Source organism: Galeopterus variegatus, unplaced genomic scaffold, assembly GCF_000696425.1.
Source record: "Galeopterus variegatus unplaced genomic scaffold, G_variegatus-3.0.2 Scaffold3800, whole genome shotgun sequence".
Taxonomy (NCBI): domain Eukaryota; kingdom Metazoa; phylum Chordata; class Mammalia; order Dermoptera; family Cynocephalidae; genus Galeopterus; species Galeopterus variegatus.
Window position 1 is genome coordinate 75,666 of NW_007729911.1, and position 15,860 is coordinate 91,525.

Genomic DNA, 15,860 nt, shown 5'->3' on the forward strand with positions numbered 1-15,860 from the left:
GTATGAGGCTCAGAAAAGCCATTTAATTTCCCCAAGATCACACAGCTAATTAGTGGTGACATTGGGATTTGAATCTATGTTTATGTGTCTCCAAAGTCTATAATCTTTCAACTAGAATTTAACTCAATGCAAATCAACAAATATTTATTGATTGTTCAATATGTGCCAGGTGCTGTGTTAGGATATGGCAGCAAAAGAGACAGATACGGTCCATGTGATCACTCATGGGGCTTATTGTGTAGAGGAGAAAACAGACATTGTAAAAGTGAGGAAGGCATTAGGAGTGTCAGGTAAGGTGAACTACATACCATGTCCATAAACCTTTCAGGCAATGAGAAGAAATACATGGGAGCCTCTCCTCTCTGCCCCAGGGTTCAACTGCACTATAGGTTAAGCATGCTGGCCTGGGAATACAACCACCCCCAGTGAATTATTTCTGTGGGAAAACTGCTAAATTCTAAACTGATGTACAAAACAACTTTGGAACACAGCAGTACTCAAAATTAGAACCTGCTTTTTATATGAAGTTTTAATGCAACAGCAGCAGATTTACCTTTCTCATTAGATTCTGCTGAGTATAAAAAATAAAATTAGTGTCAGCATGTATTTCTAGAAAGTAGACTAATTGAAGATGGGAGGATCAATCAAACCACAGAGATTAATTATCGAGTATCTGCTTGGAGTTCGGCATTATGCCCAGGCAGTGTAGAAATACAGGAGAAACATAAGACTAGATCAGCCCTATCCTTGGAAAGTCTGTAAACCTATAGAACAGCACTTAACAGTAATTGATAGCCTATGTCAAGTTTCCGGGAGGCACAGGTGGACACAGGTCTGTGGAATAGGCTGGGTGGGTCAGAAAAAAGGGAAATTTGCCCAGGTTTTAAAAGAAATGATTTAAATATTCAGAGAAAGTTGATTGCAGCAGTGGGAGGAGTATCAGCCATGGAGAGAGGCATAGGATTAATTGTGCTCTGAAATAATAAACAGACCATTGAAGGAAGGACTAGAGTTGGTGAATGCTAAGAAATAAGGTCCCCAAGGTAGTTTTCAATAAGAGAATCGCTTGTTTTAATCACCTTTGCATCCCCAATAACATGCATGGTGCCTGACAAACAGTAGGTGCTTAGCTAATGTTTAGTGAGCTGTTGGATAGAAAGATATTGCCTTAGTTGAAAAGGGAAATAAAAAAAGTGCTAGTCTTGTCTCAGCATGTGCCAGGAAGTTCTAACAAAACAAGAGCAAATGTAAAACTGCACATAATTCAGTGCTAGCTTCTATGATAAAGCCAAATGTTGTCAGAGTACAGCAGAGCACGTGACTGAAACAGAAGAACGTGGGACAATTTCTTAATGGAAGGGAAATTGTGTTGGGCCTGTTAGGAAAGGCAATGTTTGGCTCTCGGGGGTCATAATTCAGATGTCTGTAGGGGCAGGGAAGATCATATAAATGTGGGAATCCAGTCATCTAAAAAACAATAGGAAGTAGTAGAACTGTGGGTTTTATTAAAAAATTCTGCAAGACAAACAAAATGTATCTGTGAGCTAGATTCAGGCTGTGACCCACAAGTTGGAGACCTTCAGGATAGGCAGAAGGAAGAGAGTGCCTTTCCAGGTGGAAGAAAACAGGGTAAACGGCAAAGAAAGAGGAAAGAGCATGAAGGCTTAATAGGAGAGGGAGAGCAGCCTTGCTAAAATGCAAAGTGCCTGCTGAAAACAGTAGAAAATAGGGTTAGAGAGAAAAGCTAACTTGAGTTTGAATTCCAGGTAGAAGAAAAGGTAATAAATAGAGTCAAAGTTAATTTTAGCTTGCTAGGTTGCTTGGAAAAACTGTGCTGAAATTAAACTTTTTATTCTCCAACTGGGCTGCTAAATCAATTGTGTTTGTCTCTAAGACAAAAGTGATCTAAAATCTCCCTGAGAAAATGTCCATTCTAGAACTCTTGGATTGTTTGCTGGAAGCTTCCCTGGTGCAGTCTTTGGCTGCTGCCCCCAGATTGCACATGGCACCTGGGGCACTAAAGACAGAGCTGTGGATCAAAAGCATCCTTAAAAACAATACCTTCCCCGCTTAGCACGTTTCACTTGAGGATTTACATTTATACCAGTTGAGCAAATCAAAGTTATAGCTCCCTCTGCAACTATAACCTGGACCAAACATAGCCATATTTCTCTGCTGCTGAGTGGGCTTTTAACTTGTGCCTCCCAACTGCGAAGGGGAGATTTCATTCAAACATTATGCAAGAAATGCTTTTTTTGGAAAGCAAGTGGCTGACCCAGTGAAGGTTTAGAGTGTAAATGGCTGTTTCTTTCAACTAGTGCTTTTATGCAAGGGTTCCCTGCAGACAGAAATCTTCCATAGTCCCTTCACAGTCTTGGAGGGAGAACTGAAAGGTAACTTCTCCAGCCCTGCAAGCTCCACACTCATTCATACATCAGATCCCAGCTCTGCTACTGCAGGTGGCCAGTGTTGATGAGAGGTATTATGCAGGGCTAGGACTAGGGTGAGGGAGTTAGACATTTGCCTAGGAGGCAAAATTGAAGGTGTGCCAAAAAACTCAGTAATTGAGACAAATAAAGCCGAATGCAATTATTAGAAAGTAAATACAAAAATTCCATGATGAACTAAACATCAAAATTTTAACTTTTTAAAATGTTGCATTAAAATACTATTTTTCTGGATTTCTGAATGTTTGGTGTCCCCCTCACCCAGGCCTAGTGAGAAAGTGAGAAGGGTGTGGGACTGAGGATGGGAGAGAGCAAGCGGGGAGAGGCTGTCATGGATTTGGCTGCAGGCAAACTTATTTAAACTTTGGTCATGGAAGATAAAGGAATATTAAAGAACACCTCAAGATGTATTTCTAGTTGGTGCTGATGGAACAGAACATGTCGGATTATTAATTTTTATTGGGGGGAGTTCCAATCAATCATCCACAAAAGCTTTCTTCTAATTTTCCAGGTGGATCCCCTGAGAATAAACGATCTGAAGACCATCCTGGAAGCAAAGCCAAACCACCTACTTTCCAAGCCTGCCAGGCAAACATCAGGTGACATGCAAGCCCCACATCCTGGCCTAGAAATTCCTGCATGGACAGGGCTGTCATAGCCCACGTGAAATGCTGCAGCCTGGGAGGTCCTTGAGGACAGAACAGGCTCTCATGTTTCCCCAGGTTCCCCATCCCCAGAGCCTAGTCCTGAGTTAACACACACTAAATGCTGGGTTAGTACAGTAATTACCCAATTGCTCATTCGGTAGGTTACCTTGATGTCTTGGCAGGTTGAAGCAGTTAACAGAAATTTTGCAAGTGGAATCCTCCAGTAAGATTAGTGATTTGTCTGTGGATTTTGTTGCCTTAACTCACAAAGCAGAGAAAACTCCTTATCTACTAGCATCCCCTCACACTGGAACAGGTGCACTTCGGAGAACTATTTGCCCTCGAAATTCATTCTTTGCAAGTTAGTAATAATCCCTTAAGTACTTCAAAAATAAGTTTTTAAAAATCTTTTTTTTATTTTGAAATAATGTTAGACTTATAGAAAAGTTGGAAAAAATAATACAAAGAGTACTCATGTACCCCTTGTCCAGTGTCCCATACTGTTAACATCTGACTTAACAGAAGTAAAATGATCAAACCAGGAAATCCACATTGGTCCAATACTATTAACTAAATTACAGACTTTAATTTTATCAGTTTTCCTTCTAATGCCCATGGTCTGTGATCCAAATTCAGGATCCCACAGTGCTTCCATCTCTCATGGCCTTCGCTTCTGAACGGTATTACTTTGTTATTTTGTATTCCTCCATTTGGGGTTGTTTAATGTCTTCTCTTCAATAGATTGAGGTTGTGCTTTTTTGGCAAGAGCCCCACAGAAGAGCCACAATGAGAAGCCCTCCTCAGTGTGGCACATCAGAAGGCACCAAGGCTGATGGGTCTCCTTACTGGTGATTTCCCTTTCTTTGCTTGGTTAAGATGATGCCAGCTTTCTCCACTGTAAAGTGACTATCTTTCCCTGCACCATTAATAAGTGGGAAGATACTTTGAGACTATGCAAATATCCTGTTTCTCATCAGACTTTTGCTCATTATTTTTGGTAACCATCACTGGGTCTTCTTTGTAACAATGAACACTGATGTTTGCCTAATCAAAGATCATGGTTTCATAATTTTTAAACCCTATTTAAGGCCAAAACCTACTGAAGTAAAAGATAGCAATCTCCCTGTTAAACCTGCCTTTCCCACATTTTGGGATAGTTTTGGCATAGCAAATCCATGACACCTGAACTATAGTCCCCGTGCCTCCCCTACTGCAGAAATCAGGGCTCTCTTTTTCACTGGCCTACATAAGACCTCAAAATTCTCAACATTATTAGGAAAGCAGCCATTACTGAGCAATGAGAATGGTCATGAGAAATGAAACACATCTCCCCTCCCTGGTCTAGATTGGGTGTTTAGTTTGTCTTAAAATCGCTCTATGCCTGGAGCCCATTCCCTTCCACCAGCACTTGAGAACACTTAGGTGGCAGATTTAGAGTCTGCTGGGGAGAAGAGACGTGCACAGGCAGCTCCCCTGGGCCTCTGGGCTTTTCTTGGTTTCCGATGATTCCTGAGTCCCTGCAGTGGTGTGCTGGTAGATATTTGTCAATCCGCTCTCCAGAAAGAAAAATGTGAAGACCTGGATATGTAACGTTTGCCAGTTTTCTGTGGGAGAAATTCTCCCTTCGTGGTTGATTTCAAGGCTCAGTGACAGAGCATTAAATAGTATTTATCATACAGACACAATAGTTGTAAATAACCTCAAGCATGTAGATAAGGATAAAATATAGTAAGATAATTAGAGGTTTTTATGTTTTGAGTATCTATTACCTCTGATTTTAATACAGCTCGTTTAATTACAGATTTATATAAATTTTTAATAATGGTAGTTATTTAACAACCACCTCACAAAATTCCTAAACATTTAACACCTGGCTCTCATGAGCCGGTATGAGCCAGCCCCAGCGCACCACACATCACAAGTGTTACCACAAGCCCTGACATTCTGGAATACTCGAAAGGAGCTCTGTAAGGTACAGATGCCCTGCAGGGGAAGGCTATACTCCAGCATCAGCATCCGCTGCTTCTTGGCAAGCCCTCCGTACAACCTGAGAGGACTCCCCAGCATCTGGCTGCCACTAGGGATGGCTTGGGGGTTGCCTCCCATGCCAATGGCGCTATGGAATCTTCCTCAGACTCAGTATTTGTCTATTATTCTCCCAGGAAGCCACCTGGCCCTTTGCTGTCCTTTAAAGAATTACAGGGATATTTTAGGAGCAGCCTACAACAGAGAAAGGAGTATAGGAGGAAAGGGGAGCATCAAGGGAAGAAAGAAAGCCACATGCATACAGAACGGATTATGTGCCAGGTGTAATGCTGGATGTCTTCACAGGGGTTCTTGTTTACTAGAATCCTGACACACCTGGGGAAATGATATCCTCATCTTTACAGAGATATTATATGACTTCCCAAGGTGTCACAGGTAATAAGAAGCAGAACCAGAATTTATCCCCTACTCTATAGCCCCAGCATATAGAATAGTGCACACGATCTCTAGATATTTGTGGAATGGATAAATAACTGTATTCTGACTCTAAAACCTGTGCTCTTACTTCCACTAAGGAAATGGTGCTGGCGAATGTGCTTTTAAGTGGTAAAGAGTAAATGTGAAGTGGTAGGAGGCAAAGTAGGGTGTGAGAGGTTGTTGACTTTGGGGTGAGATGGGATGATACCCTCCAGACTCTGCCTTTTATCAACTCTCTAACCTCAGCCTGAGGCTCAGCTTCCTCACCAGTAAAATGTGGATAATAAACCTACTTCTCCCAGTGGTGGCCAGAAACAGGTAACTGTGATGTATGAGAATGCACCACACAGGTTAAAAGGTGCTGCGAAGGTGTGTGGAATGTCGTCATCCATGGGAAATCATTCCATTGGTCAAGGAAAATCACATGTAACACCATGAAAGCCAGAGGAAGAGAAAGGGATAAAAAGAAAATGGCTTTGGATGCACTGGAAGTTACAGGATTCTCATCTACTTCAACTTTAAGCTTGGGGCTCAATTAGCTCCTCTCTGGCATGCACCACAGTCAGAATTTCAGCAGGCCTTGTCTCCCTGCCCTTTATATGAAATACGAGGGGGCAGATAGGTTGGAAGAAAACCCTGCTGCTTTTGCAGGGTGGTATTGATTCCTGGGACTACACGGTAATGCAGAGGCAGCAGCTGCCTCCCTTCAACCCTGCATCAGACAGGCTGCCTGGGATTGTCAGAGAACCCAGCACTCAGGGTGGCCACAGCGATGCTTCAGAAAAAGGCACTGAGCACAGGCCTGCAGGGTTGGCTGCTTTCCCACATGGCAGGTTGGGGGCAGCGCTGGACCCAGAATTCCCTTTAGTCTAGATGACTCCTGCTCATGCCTCAGTCCCTTCCCCACCCATCAGGACCCTAACGGAGCCAAAGATGCTAATGCCCTTTGTTGCCAATGTCTGATTCTCTTTAAGGGAGGGGCATAGTGTGTATGTGTTTAAAAACATGCACACACCCCAAAACCACATACGCATATTCAATATATTAGTCAAATCACCCACGGTGGGACGGCGGAGAAATAGGAGTGGAAAATGGGGATAAAAGGTAAGAAATTGTTAAATAAAATTGTAAGAGGCCATTGTTTTGGACTGAGCCCATATACTAGGCCCCAACAAATCAAACCAAAATGAAGTCACTCATGCTAAGGGCCATGTAATCAAAAAGAAACTTTAAGAAAGTAGGAAAATCCCCAAACCAGTTATTCCTAAAAAACAGCAGATACACAGCAACCCATTGGAAAGGTCTCAATCAGCCTGAGCTGGCATAAGGAATCCCCTCTGCTTTAACTCTTACAAGGAAGAAACCTGAAATAATATGATATTAACCAATCTGCTTTTTTCTGTTTCTCTGTTTCCCTGTTCTTGCTCAAATTACCTTACAAAAACCAACTGTTCTGCCATGTCCAGTGCAGCAGAGCTCCTTCTGTTGTTAAGATGGGATGCTGCCTGATCCATAATCACTAACAAAAACCAATTGGATCATTAAAATCAATTTGATGAAATTTTGTTTTTTGACAAAATCCATATACACAACAAGGAAGGGCCTTGCACAGACCAATGAGGATGATGTGTCGTGAACTGAGGAGTGTGATTAATTCAACTCTCTGCACCTGACATCCAAGGAGGGCACAAAGAGGAGGGAGAACACTCTCCTAGCACTCAGAGCAGAAGGCCCCAGGGAGAAATCAAGCCTTGCCATTGGTTTGAGAGAGTCATATTTGCTCATTTCTGCCTTCCTTCAAATAGCTTCATGAGCCAGGCACTGTGCTGGGGTGGCTGGTGTGTGGCGGAGTGTAGTTCGACCTGCAAAGGCAGGTACAGTTGATCTCTATCCTCAGGATATTCTGTTCAGCAGGCAGACAGACAAGTCCTCGGGGGATGGCAACACAGGTGCGACAATGGAGCAGGCAGGAGCTGCTACCAGGACCACAACAGAGGTGTGGAAGAGCATTAGAGAAGACTTCCTGGGGAGAGTAACATTTAATCTGACTTCTGAATGCTAGGTAGGATTTAGCTAGGCAAAGAGCAGAGGTCATGCATTCAGGCAGTGCAAACAGTACATGTTGCAGTTAAGTGAGAGAGTGTGGCACTTTTGAGGAATTGAAAGAATTTTAGTGGAGCAGGAAGACAGAGAGTCAGGTGGGACTGGTGAGAGGCGAGGCTGAAAGCGTAAGCTCTGAGAAGTCAAGGGGAATATGGCTTACTGTGTGAGGTTCTGAGCTCCAAGCCTGGCAGAGGGACAAGCGCAAGAGAGCATTAACACAACTGATGCTGGAATAGCATTGTGAACATACAGTTAAGAAAGTCCTTAATCCTACCTGGGGGTGGTGTGGGGATGGAAGGCAGGGCATGGAATTGACAAAATCTCGGAAAGAAGGTATTATCTGAGCTGAACCTAAAAGGAGTTTAGGTTTTCACTTGATGACTAAAAAATCTGCTCTGACCAGGTCAGCTAAATTGCAGTGCCGTGGGAGATCCAGGATAAGCCAGTAGTCATGTCCCATGTCCTGGAAAACGTTATCATAAGACCATTTTAACTGAAAAGCAGAAGTACTGGCACCAGAAAAGTAATAAAATAACCTAGAATGTTTCTTGTAGCCCTTACCCTAGATCCCTGCGTATAGGACAGAACCTATTAACACTCCCAAATCTATACGTCATGTACAACCAATAGAAAAACTGATGTAATGATGGGGGTGCTGTCCTCTCTTTCTCTCTTTTGATTCTTTCCCCTTCTTGTGATTTTAAAATGCTACGCCCTGCTGGTGTCCTTTGGAACACATTTCTCAGGGTGACCTATGCACTTTCCTGGTTGCACACATCATATTGGCTCAATAAATCCTATGCTTTATATGTTCAGACTTAGTTTCCTCCTTTATATGTTCAGACTTAGTTTCTTTTAGATCAACACACCTACATAGAAAGAGTGGGAACTCGGAATAACACCCCAAGCAAGAGAAACTGCGTGAGCAAAAGCCCTCCCAGCCAGTGTTGATGAATAAAAATATCAGAACCCTCAAACCACTCATAATTAATAGACTACCTTGGTTCCCCCCTGCCGCCCCCCCCCAACGCTCCCCACCCCCCAATACACACATTCGGTTAGTCAATAGATTCAAAGAATTTTTTAAAAGATGATTCTGGGCATTCCCTACCTCCATGATTCAGACACAATCAACACCATTTCCTGTTCCGAATTAGGAGTCATCTTTACCCACTTACGATTGCTAGGCAGGGTACAAAACAAAGACTCCGCTTGCTCTTAGAGGAATGAAACATAAAGAAACCCAGTTTTAAGAGGGGAAAAACCAACTCCCTCCAGGTATGGCACAAAATTAAATTTTATGAATTCCTCAGCAGCCCAGCGATGTACAGAAGGAAACCAGTGTGAAGCCACCTTTCAAAGTACCTGGAGTTGACAACTAAACTTGCCCAGTGTGGGGGAGAAAAGGACTCAACAGAGGCAGAAGTCAGGCCTTTCATCCTTCACCTTTCATATGTTAAGTGCAACTGGAGCAAGCTGGGTGAGGGGATTTAACACTATCATTAAAAAAATCAACACCCAGACTAAGGCAGACTTCTTACCCTGACTCATATGCCACCCAGGGTTGAAAAGAATAAGATAAGCCTACTGAGCTGGGCTGTAATTACCGAAACAATGACAATCAGTTGAAGACAAGCTCCCTTTCTTGACCCTCAAACATACACACCCTACAAATGGAAGCGGCTTGGCCTCCTGCACTATAATTGCTAAATTTCCACCTGTGGTTCTATCCCTGGGCCATGGTTCCAGTAGGTGGACATGTCGGAGTGAGCAGGACTGAAGCCCTGTTGGGACCTAAAGCTGCCTGGGCTGCAGAGGGGGGGAGGAGTTTTAAAAGGACAGTTTTTTTTCTCTCCACTCTTGCTTCTCATCCCCTGACTTTCTTATCTCGCTCGCTAAATAGGAAAACAAGGCTGAGAAGCTAATTAGTACTTTGCAAAGCTAACAGTTCTTTCTCTGAGACTTGTAGAGTTTTGAGAAATGATCAAGGCCAAATGACTGAAGCTGACCTTGGGCACTAGCCAAGTACACCACAGAAAATCAAAATCTTGCAGGGTCCTGAGATAACAGCAAAGATGAGAACAGAAACCAGATGAGGCCTTGGCAAGACCTTGTACCTGACTCACAGACACGGACCCCTCGTAACTCACATCTCCTGCTCTCCTGCTTTTCACCTCCCACATTCCATTCCCTCAAACCCTTCCTTTTAAACCCCTCAGTAAATGTAAATCTTTGAGATGGGGTAGTCTACCATCTCCTTCAGCTGAATATATCTGCTTTTCCAGCACCAACCATTTGACTTCTGAGTTTTTTTTCTTTCCTTTTCAAAGAGGCCGGCAGCCGGACCTGAGTCCAGTAACAGATGTAGTCTATGATGGTGGTAGAACACTGTGTTTTTCTATAGTGCCAACTAAGAGCCAGTAAAAAAATGGCTATTCTTTTATCAGCAGAGGGGGTCCAAAGAGCCAAAAGAAAAATCCAGAACTTTTGTTCTGGGAGCCTTTTTTATTTGCTTTCTTCCAAATTTCCAATTTTGAGAAGTTGATACCTATAGAAACCAAACAGCACATCTGATGGTTTGGATTTTCAAAGTCAGATCCTTGCACATGCCATGTTCCTACTACCCCACAAAAATGAATTTATGAGTATAAATAAATGTGTTTTAGGTCTTTGCCATTTTATGGTTTATTAAATGCATATTGGAAGATGCTACATTTTATAGACTGCAGAGGGCTTTTAAATTAAAAAGGTAAGAACTGAGAATGAGCCCAGCTGTTCCTTCATTTCCAGGGGATAATGAAGGAAAAAAATAGGTCACACCAGAGCAGTGGTTCTTAGGACATGGCCCCTGGACCAGCAGCATCAACATAACCAGGGAACTTGTTAGAAAAATAAATGATCATATCCCATCCTCTGGATCTAATGATCAGAAATGTGTTTTAACAGCTCCTCCAGGTCACTAGAGCGCATGCTCAAGTTCAAGACCTTCTGCACTAGAACTGTGATCCTTCACCCTGGCTGCCCTTATCATCACTTGCTAAACTTCTCATTGCATTTCCCCTGCTAACCCCAGGCTAATTAAATCAGAATACCTAGGACTGGGGCCAAGGAACTGCTGCCCTTAAAAAGCTCGCCAGGTGATATGAATGTAGAGTCAGAGTTGAAAGCCATTGCATACTAGAACAAGAGAGATTTAGATTAGATGCTTTTGGACTTCTGATTTTCAGTTTAGCTGAAAGTAGTCATGGCCACCAAATGAGTCCCATTCATCGAAGAACCTTTTGAGAAGAGGAGAGAGATTTCCATCTTCATGAGCTGGAGAGGTGGGATGTGAAGTTCACTAAAAGCATCATGGTCTTGTACTAAACTCAGTGGTGATAACAGTATAACTCATCCAGCAGACAGTTGCTCACCCTGAGAAAGGGATGGGCTCATCCCCACAGTCCGAATTCATTATAAAAGCAACACACTCAGAGGCAATAAGAGTGACACCAAAAGTCCAGATGCCACAGTCCCCCAAGGGGAGCTCAGAGGCTTTGAAGCCCTAAGTACCGAGGATGTGTGAGACAGCAGCCTCCTCTTACTAGTGTCTGCTGATTCTGAATGTGCAAAAGGATGACTACCTGTCAGGGCAGAACTCCAGGGGGCTACTCCCCTGGGATGGGCAGAGCCTCAGCATCCTGCTCTACAAATGAACGGTGAACTGGGGCCATCCTTCTACCCAAATCAGGAACTTGACAGTTAGCCCATCATAACTGGGTTCCTCAAACAGAGGTGCACTGGCATATTCCCAAGAGTCTTTGATTTTTATCCCATTAAAGGGGATCTAAACATTACTGAAATATAAGAAACATTGCAAATTGGTTTTTCAACAGAAACAGGCAACATTCTTTATGCTGTTCCTGCAGAAATAATGGGCCGACCCTCATGTTCCTACACTATGAGTAAGACCAAACTCGCCTTTAAAAAAAACTTAAAAAATCAGACAGCAAAGACTGGCACCAGCTCAAAAGCTGGCCAGTGAGTGTGCTTACAGAAACAACATTATCACCCTAACATCAATGCCTGAATGAGTCCTGAGTACATAAATTCTCTGGTTTTATATTCTCTTTTCTTGAAACAAGGGTGGAGACAGGATGAAAAAAAGAAGAAAAAGACCACGACTTTCTCTCATTCCTATGATTACGCAGACTCTGGAGTCTGACCAACCCGGGTTTGAATTTTCACACTGGCACTTACTTGCTGTTTGGTCTTGAATATTAAAATTGTCTATAAGTTTAAATTTTTTCATCTGTAAAATGGGAATAATAAGCCTTAGTACCTAGGATCAGGGTGAGCAGAGAGAATTCATGGATTACACTCAGTACAGTGCCTGGAAAACAGCAAATAAAGTGGAAGCTATGGTCATTAATTATTCACCATCTGAAGCTTCACCTACTTTGTAAAGGTGTCCTTGAAAAAAATGCCTAAACACACACACAGAGTCCTTGGTAGCTCTATCCACCCAAGTACACATCTAGATTTTAATCATTACACGATACTGCAATTGCTTATTTATGTGTCTATAAAGATTTCCTTAAGGAAAGAGATGAGACCATGCCTCCATGTCCCCAATGCTTAGCATACAACCATGCATCATATGTATTTCTGGGTGAATGAATGAATGAAGCTACTGCATTTACCCAGTAATAAGGTAAGAAGAAGCTTCATTAGGATGGTTAGAATAGAAAGGAAGAGGGCCGGCCCGGTGGCGCACTGCTACAGTGCGCTGCTTGGGAGCGCGGCGGCGCTCCTGCCGAGGGTTCGGATCCCACATACAGACCGGTTCCCGCTCACTGGCTGAGCGAGGTGCGGGCGCAGCACCGAGGGTTGCGATCCCATTGCCGGTCCTGGTCCGGTACGGGCGCGACACTGAGGGTTGCAATCCATTGCCAGACACGAAAAAAGACAAAAAGGAAAAAAAAAGAATAGAAAGGAAGAGACAGGAGAGACATCTCACAAGGAAACTGATACTAGTTTGGGATACCAGCAGTAAAGGAATATTGTTCTGCAGAGGTTTCAAATGATAGTCAATTATAGATACCGTTCATCCAGAAAGCTCCTCTCTGAGGGTTTTCTAGGGAGGAAAGAGGGCAATGCTCACACATATGCTTAGAAAAGATTTTTTGGTTGTTTGGGTCTACATAGTCCTCTGAAATCAGTCCCATCTAAGGGCAGAGTATCTCCTGTGTGGAGGATACCGACATTAATAAAGCAAATGTAGTTTTAGCTAGGCCACAGCCCTGTAGTTTAAGGAATAGCCTAACTTTTTAGAATTGCACACACAAATGCTAAGCTTGGGAAAAACAGAAAACTTTCCCAGGACTAAAGTCTCTGTTATAAATTTAAAAAAAAAAAAAAAATTGTAACACAGCAAAAATGCTTGCTCTAAGGGCAGTCGTCCTTGGTGCAGCTAAACCTACTGATGGGAAAGTATGTGAGCTAAAATCTTCAAGGTTAATGGTTGGAGGATGTTCCACATCTTGCCGTCAGCTGTTTCTTTGAGCTTCTTGGGGAACTAAGTGTTGCCATGATGATTATCTCATTGTTCCTTTTGTAATCACCTGTGTTCCTTTTCTGTAACTTTCTTGCCTGGAGAATAAGAACTGAGAGAAAACCTCGTTTGGGGTTATTCCTAGGAATTCTTCTCTCTTGAAAGAATTGATCTTGGGATTAACCACTTCTGGGCCTCTCACTGCTCTGGAGAAATGGGCTTTGAGTAATCCTTTGCATCTCCATCACCCTGGGAGAGGTGACATCCTGGACATTACTCAAGGATAAGATGGAGTTGCCAAAGGAACTTTGGTCAAATCGAGAACCCTTATCTCCCTCTTCCCAGTTCTTAAGAATTCTAGCCTGTGTCTAGTCACTGCCTCTCAATCTTCACCACTCCATTTGGCTTATCGTCTTCTGCAGATCCTGCCCTCAGGAAGCCCTCCACTTACTCTCACTGAGACTTTTCTTTTGGCTCCATCCCTGCCTAATCTCTGAACTATGTCTACAAGAGGTACCTTGGCTTCAGTGCCACAGCCATCTCCTTACCACCATCCCACTTCACACCCTATTTCTGGAGTGTGGGCCTGGGCAATCTGCTCATCCAGGAAGAGTCTTAACCATTTTTACCATTTCAGGAGATAACTGGGGAAGCAAAAGCCAAGTAAACCAGCTTAGAAAGCAGATAAGAGGTTCTCTTGGACATGTGCGCCTAGAAACTCCCCCTCCCACCCTGCAAACCTGGGCTGGAGTAGATGAATAAGCCGTCTAAAAAGGCTGCAGTGATGTTCATACCTACACTCTGAGAAAGCCTGCCCAACAAGACATATGGTGACAAAATGCTACACTCAACTCCAGTCCCCAAGCCATCTTTCACAGCAATTGGGGTTAGTCACTAGAAGAGTAGGCCCACAGAGCAAGCCGTTGACTTTTATCTTTAGACTTCGGATGCTATTCATCAGCATCAATATTTTAGAACTTAATCGACTCAGCCCTAGTCTGAGTCCAGGATACCTACACCCCACAAGAACTCACCGCGTCCTGACAGCTGAGGACCTCCAAGATGCTGTTGAGTAACTCAACGCAGTACTTCTTCTCCTGCACCTGGTGCTGCATCTCGTCCTTCTGCTCCAGCAGCTCCTTTAGCTCTTTGGTGATGACGGGAAGCAGAATGTCCCGGCATTCTGGAAAGAAGGCAGGTGAGTGGCACGTGGGCATCCTCATTTCTAAATTACTATTATTATTATTATTATTAATTATACATATATATACATATATATATATACTTTTCCATTAAATAAATAATTCATGAATATATTCTCCTTAGAAAAAATTAAAATGGTAAAGATTAAGTTAAAATTTCCTTAGAACATCATTCACAATTCTGGTCCCTCCCCTAACCCCTATGACCCAGAAGCAGCCAGTTATTTTAATTTATATACATACATAAATATATAATTATATATATATATATCAGTATATAACTATATATATATATCGTGTAAAATATCTAGTATCATTTTGATTTTGCTTTTCATTTAAGTAATATACTGTGATTATAAACCATCAAGATCTTTTTTCATGATTTCACATACATATGTATCAGTATAAAATACATAGAGTGACATCTGTTTTTGTCTCCTTTTTTACAAAAGGGACCATGCTTTAGGTATTGCTCTGCACCTTGATTTCTTTCACTCACCAATATTTCTCAGAGCACTTTCTATGTTGTCATATAGAGGGACCAACTTAGTTATCTTTAACTGTTTTATAGTATTCTCTACTATCTGTTTATTTAGCCGTACCCCTATTTCATGGATATTATTCATTGGTATAAACAGTACAAAAATGAACAGACTTCCACTTGCATCCTGTGCACATTGACTTTCATTTTAAATAAATTAAAACTTTTTCAGAGAAGGGTATCTCTCTTGACATTGCTGTCTTGGAAAAATTCTGGAAGGTTCTGAAGTCCCACACAGCTTTGTCTCTACATTTCTTTTGAAAATAGAAAACCTTGAAAGAACAAATAAAATTTTTAAAATGTTTCAACCCACCCCCACCTGGATGCTGCTTGAGCTGAGATGGAAATCATATACATCAGGATCTCATTTTAATTCAATCCAACAAATAGATGTTGAATACCTTTGATGTGAAAGGCCCTGTTTTTCTAGAGGTACAGGGATAAGATGTGGTTCTTTCCCATTGGGTACTTAAAATCTGGCAGAGGTGATTACAGAAAAAGAAACAAACAAAAAGAATGAGCAATGGCAGAAGCTAGAATAAGATGAAGGTGGAAAGAGGCAGCAGATGTCTCTTGTTCTGTCAGCCCAACACCTGCACTCCCTTCTTCTGCACAGCACCCTGATTGCACTCTGGGGAGTCATCCTGCTGTGGGCTATAATCCTGGGGAAACTGCCATCAGGCTCTCTGCCTTCCTCTGGAAAAGGGCTAAGCACCTGACCCTAATTAGGATAGCCCCCCAAATCTAAATCTTGAGGGAATTTTAATAATAACTGCTAACATTCCTGGAATATACTGAGTGCTTACGATGTGCTAGGCACTGTTTTAAGTATCTTGCATGAATTATCTCAGTTAATCTTCCCAGTTACTCTAGGAGATACATTGTATTTCCCCATTCTGCTCATGAGAAAACAAAGGGACTTGC

The 15,860-nt window shown here is 42.5% G+C and overlaps 1 protein-coding gene across 1 annotated transcript in view; it reads right to left on the bottom strand.

Moving 5' to 3' along the window:
- The window catches only part of DOCK2 (dedicator of cytokinesis 2), a gene marked incomplete at its 5' end in the record, with an annotated part of 156,106 nt that overhangs the window by 17,083 nt on the left and 123,163 nt on the right, over positions 1-15,860 (bottom strand). The window contains one exon of the mRNA XM_008586010.1: positions 14,228-14,376. Coding sequence (XP_008584232.1) covers positions 14,228-14,376 — 149 coding nt within the window. The remainder of the gene's footprint in view (positions 1-14,227; positions 14,377-15,860) is intronic.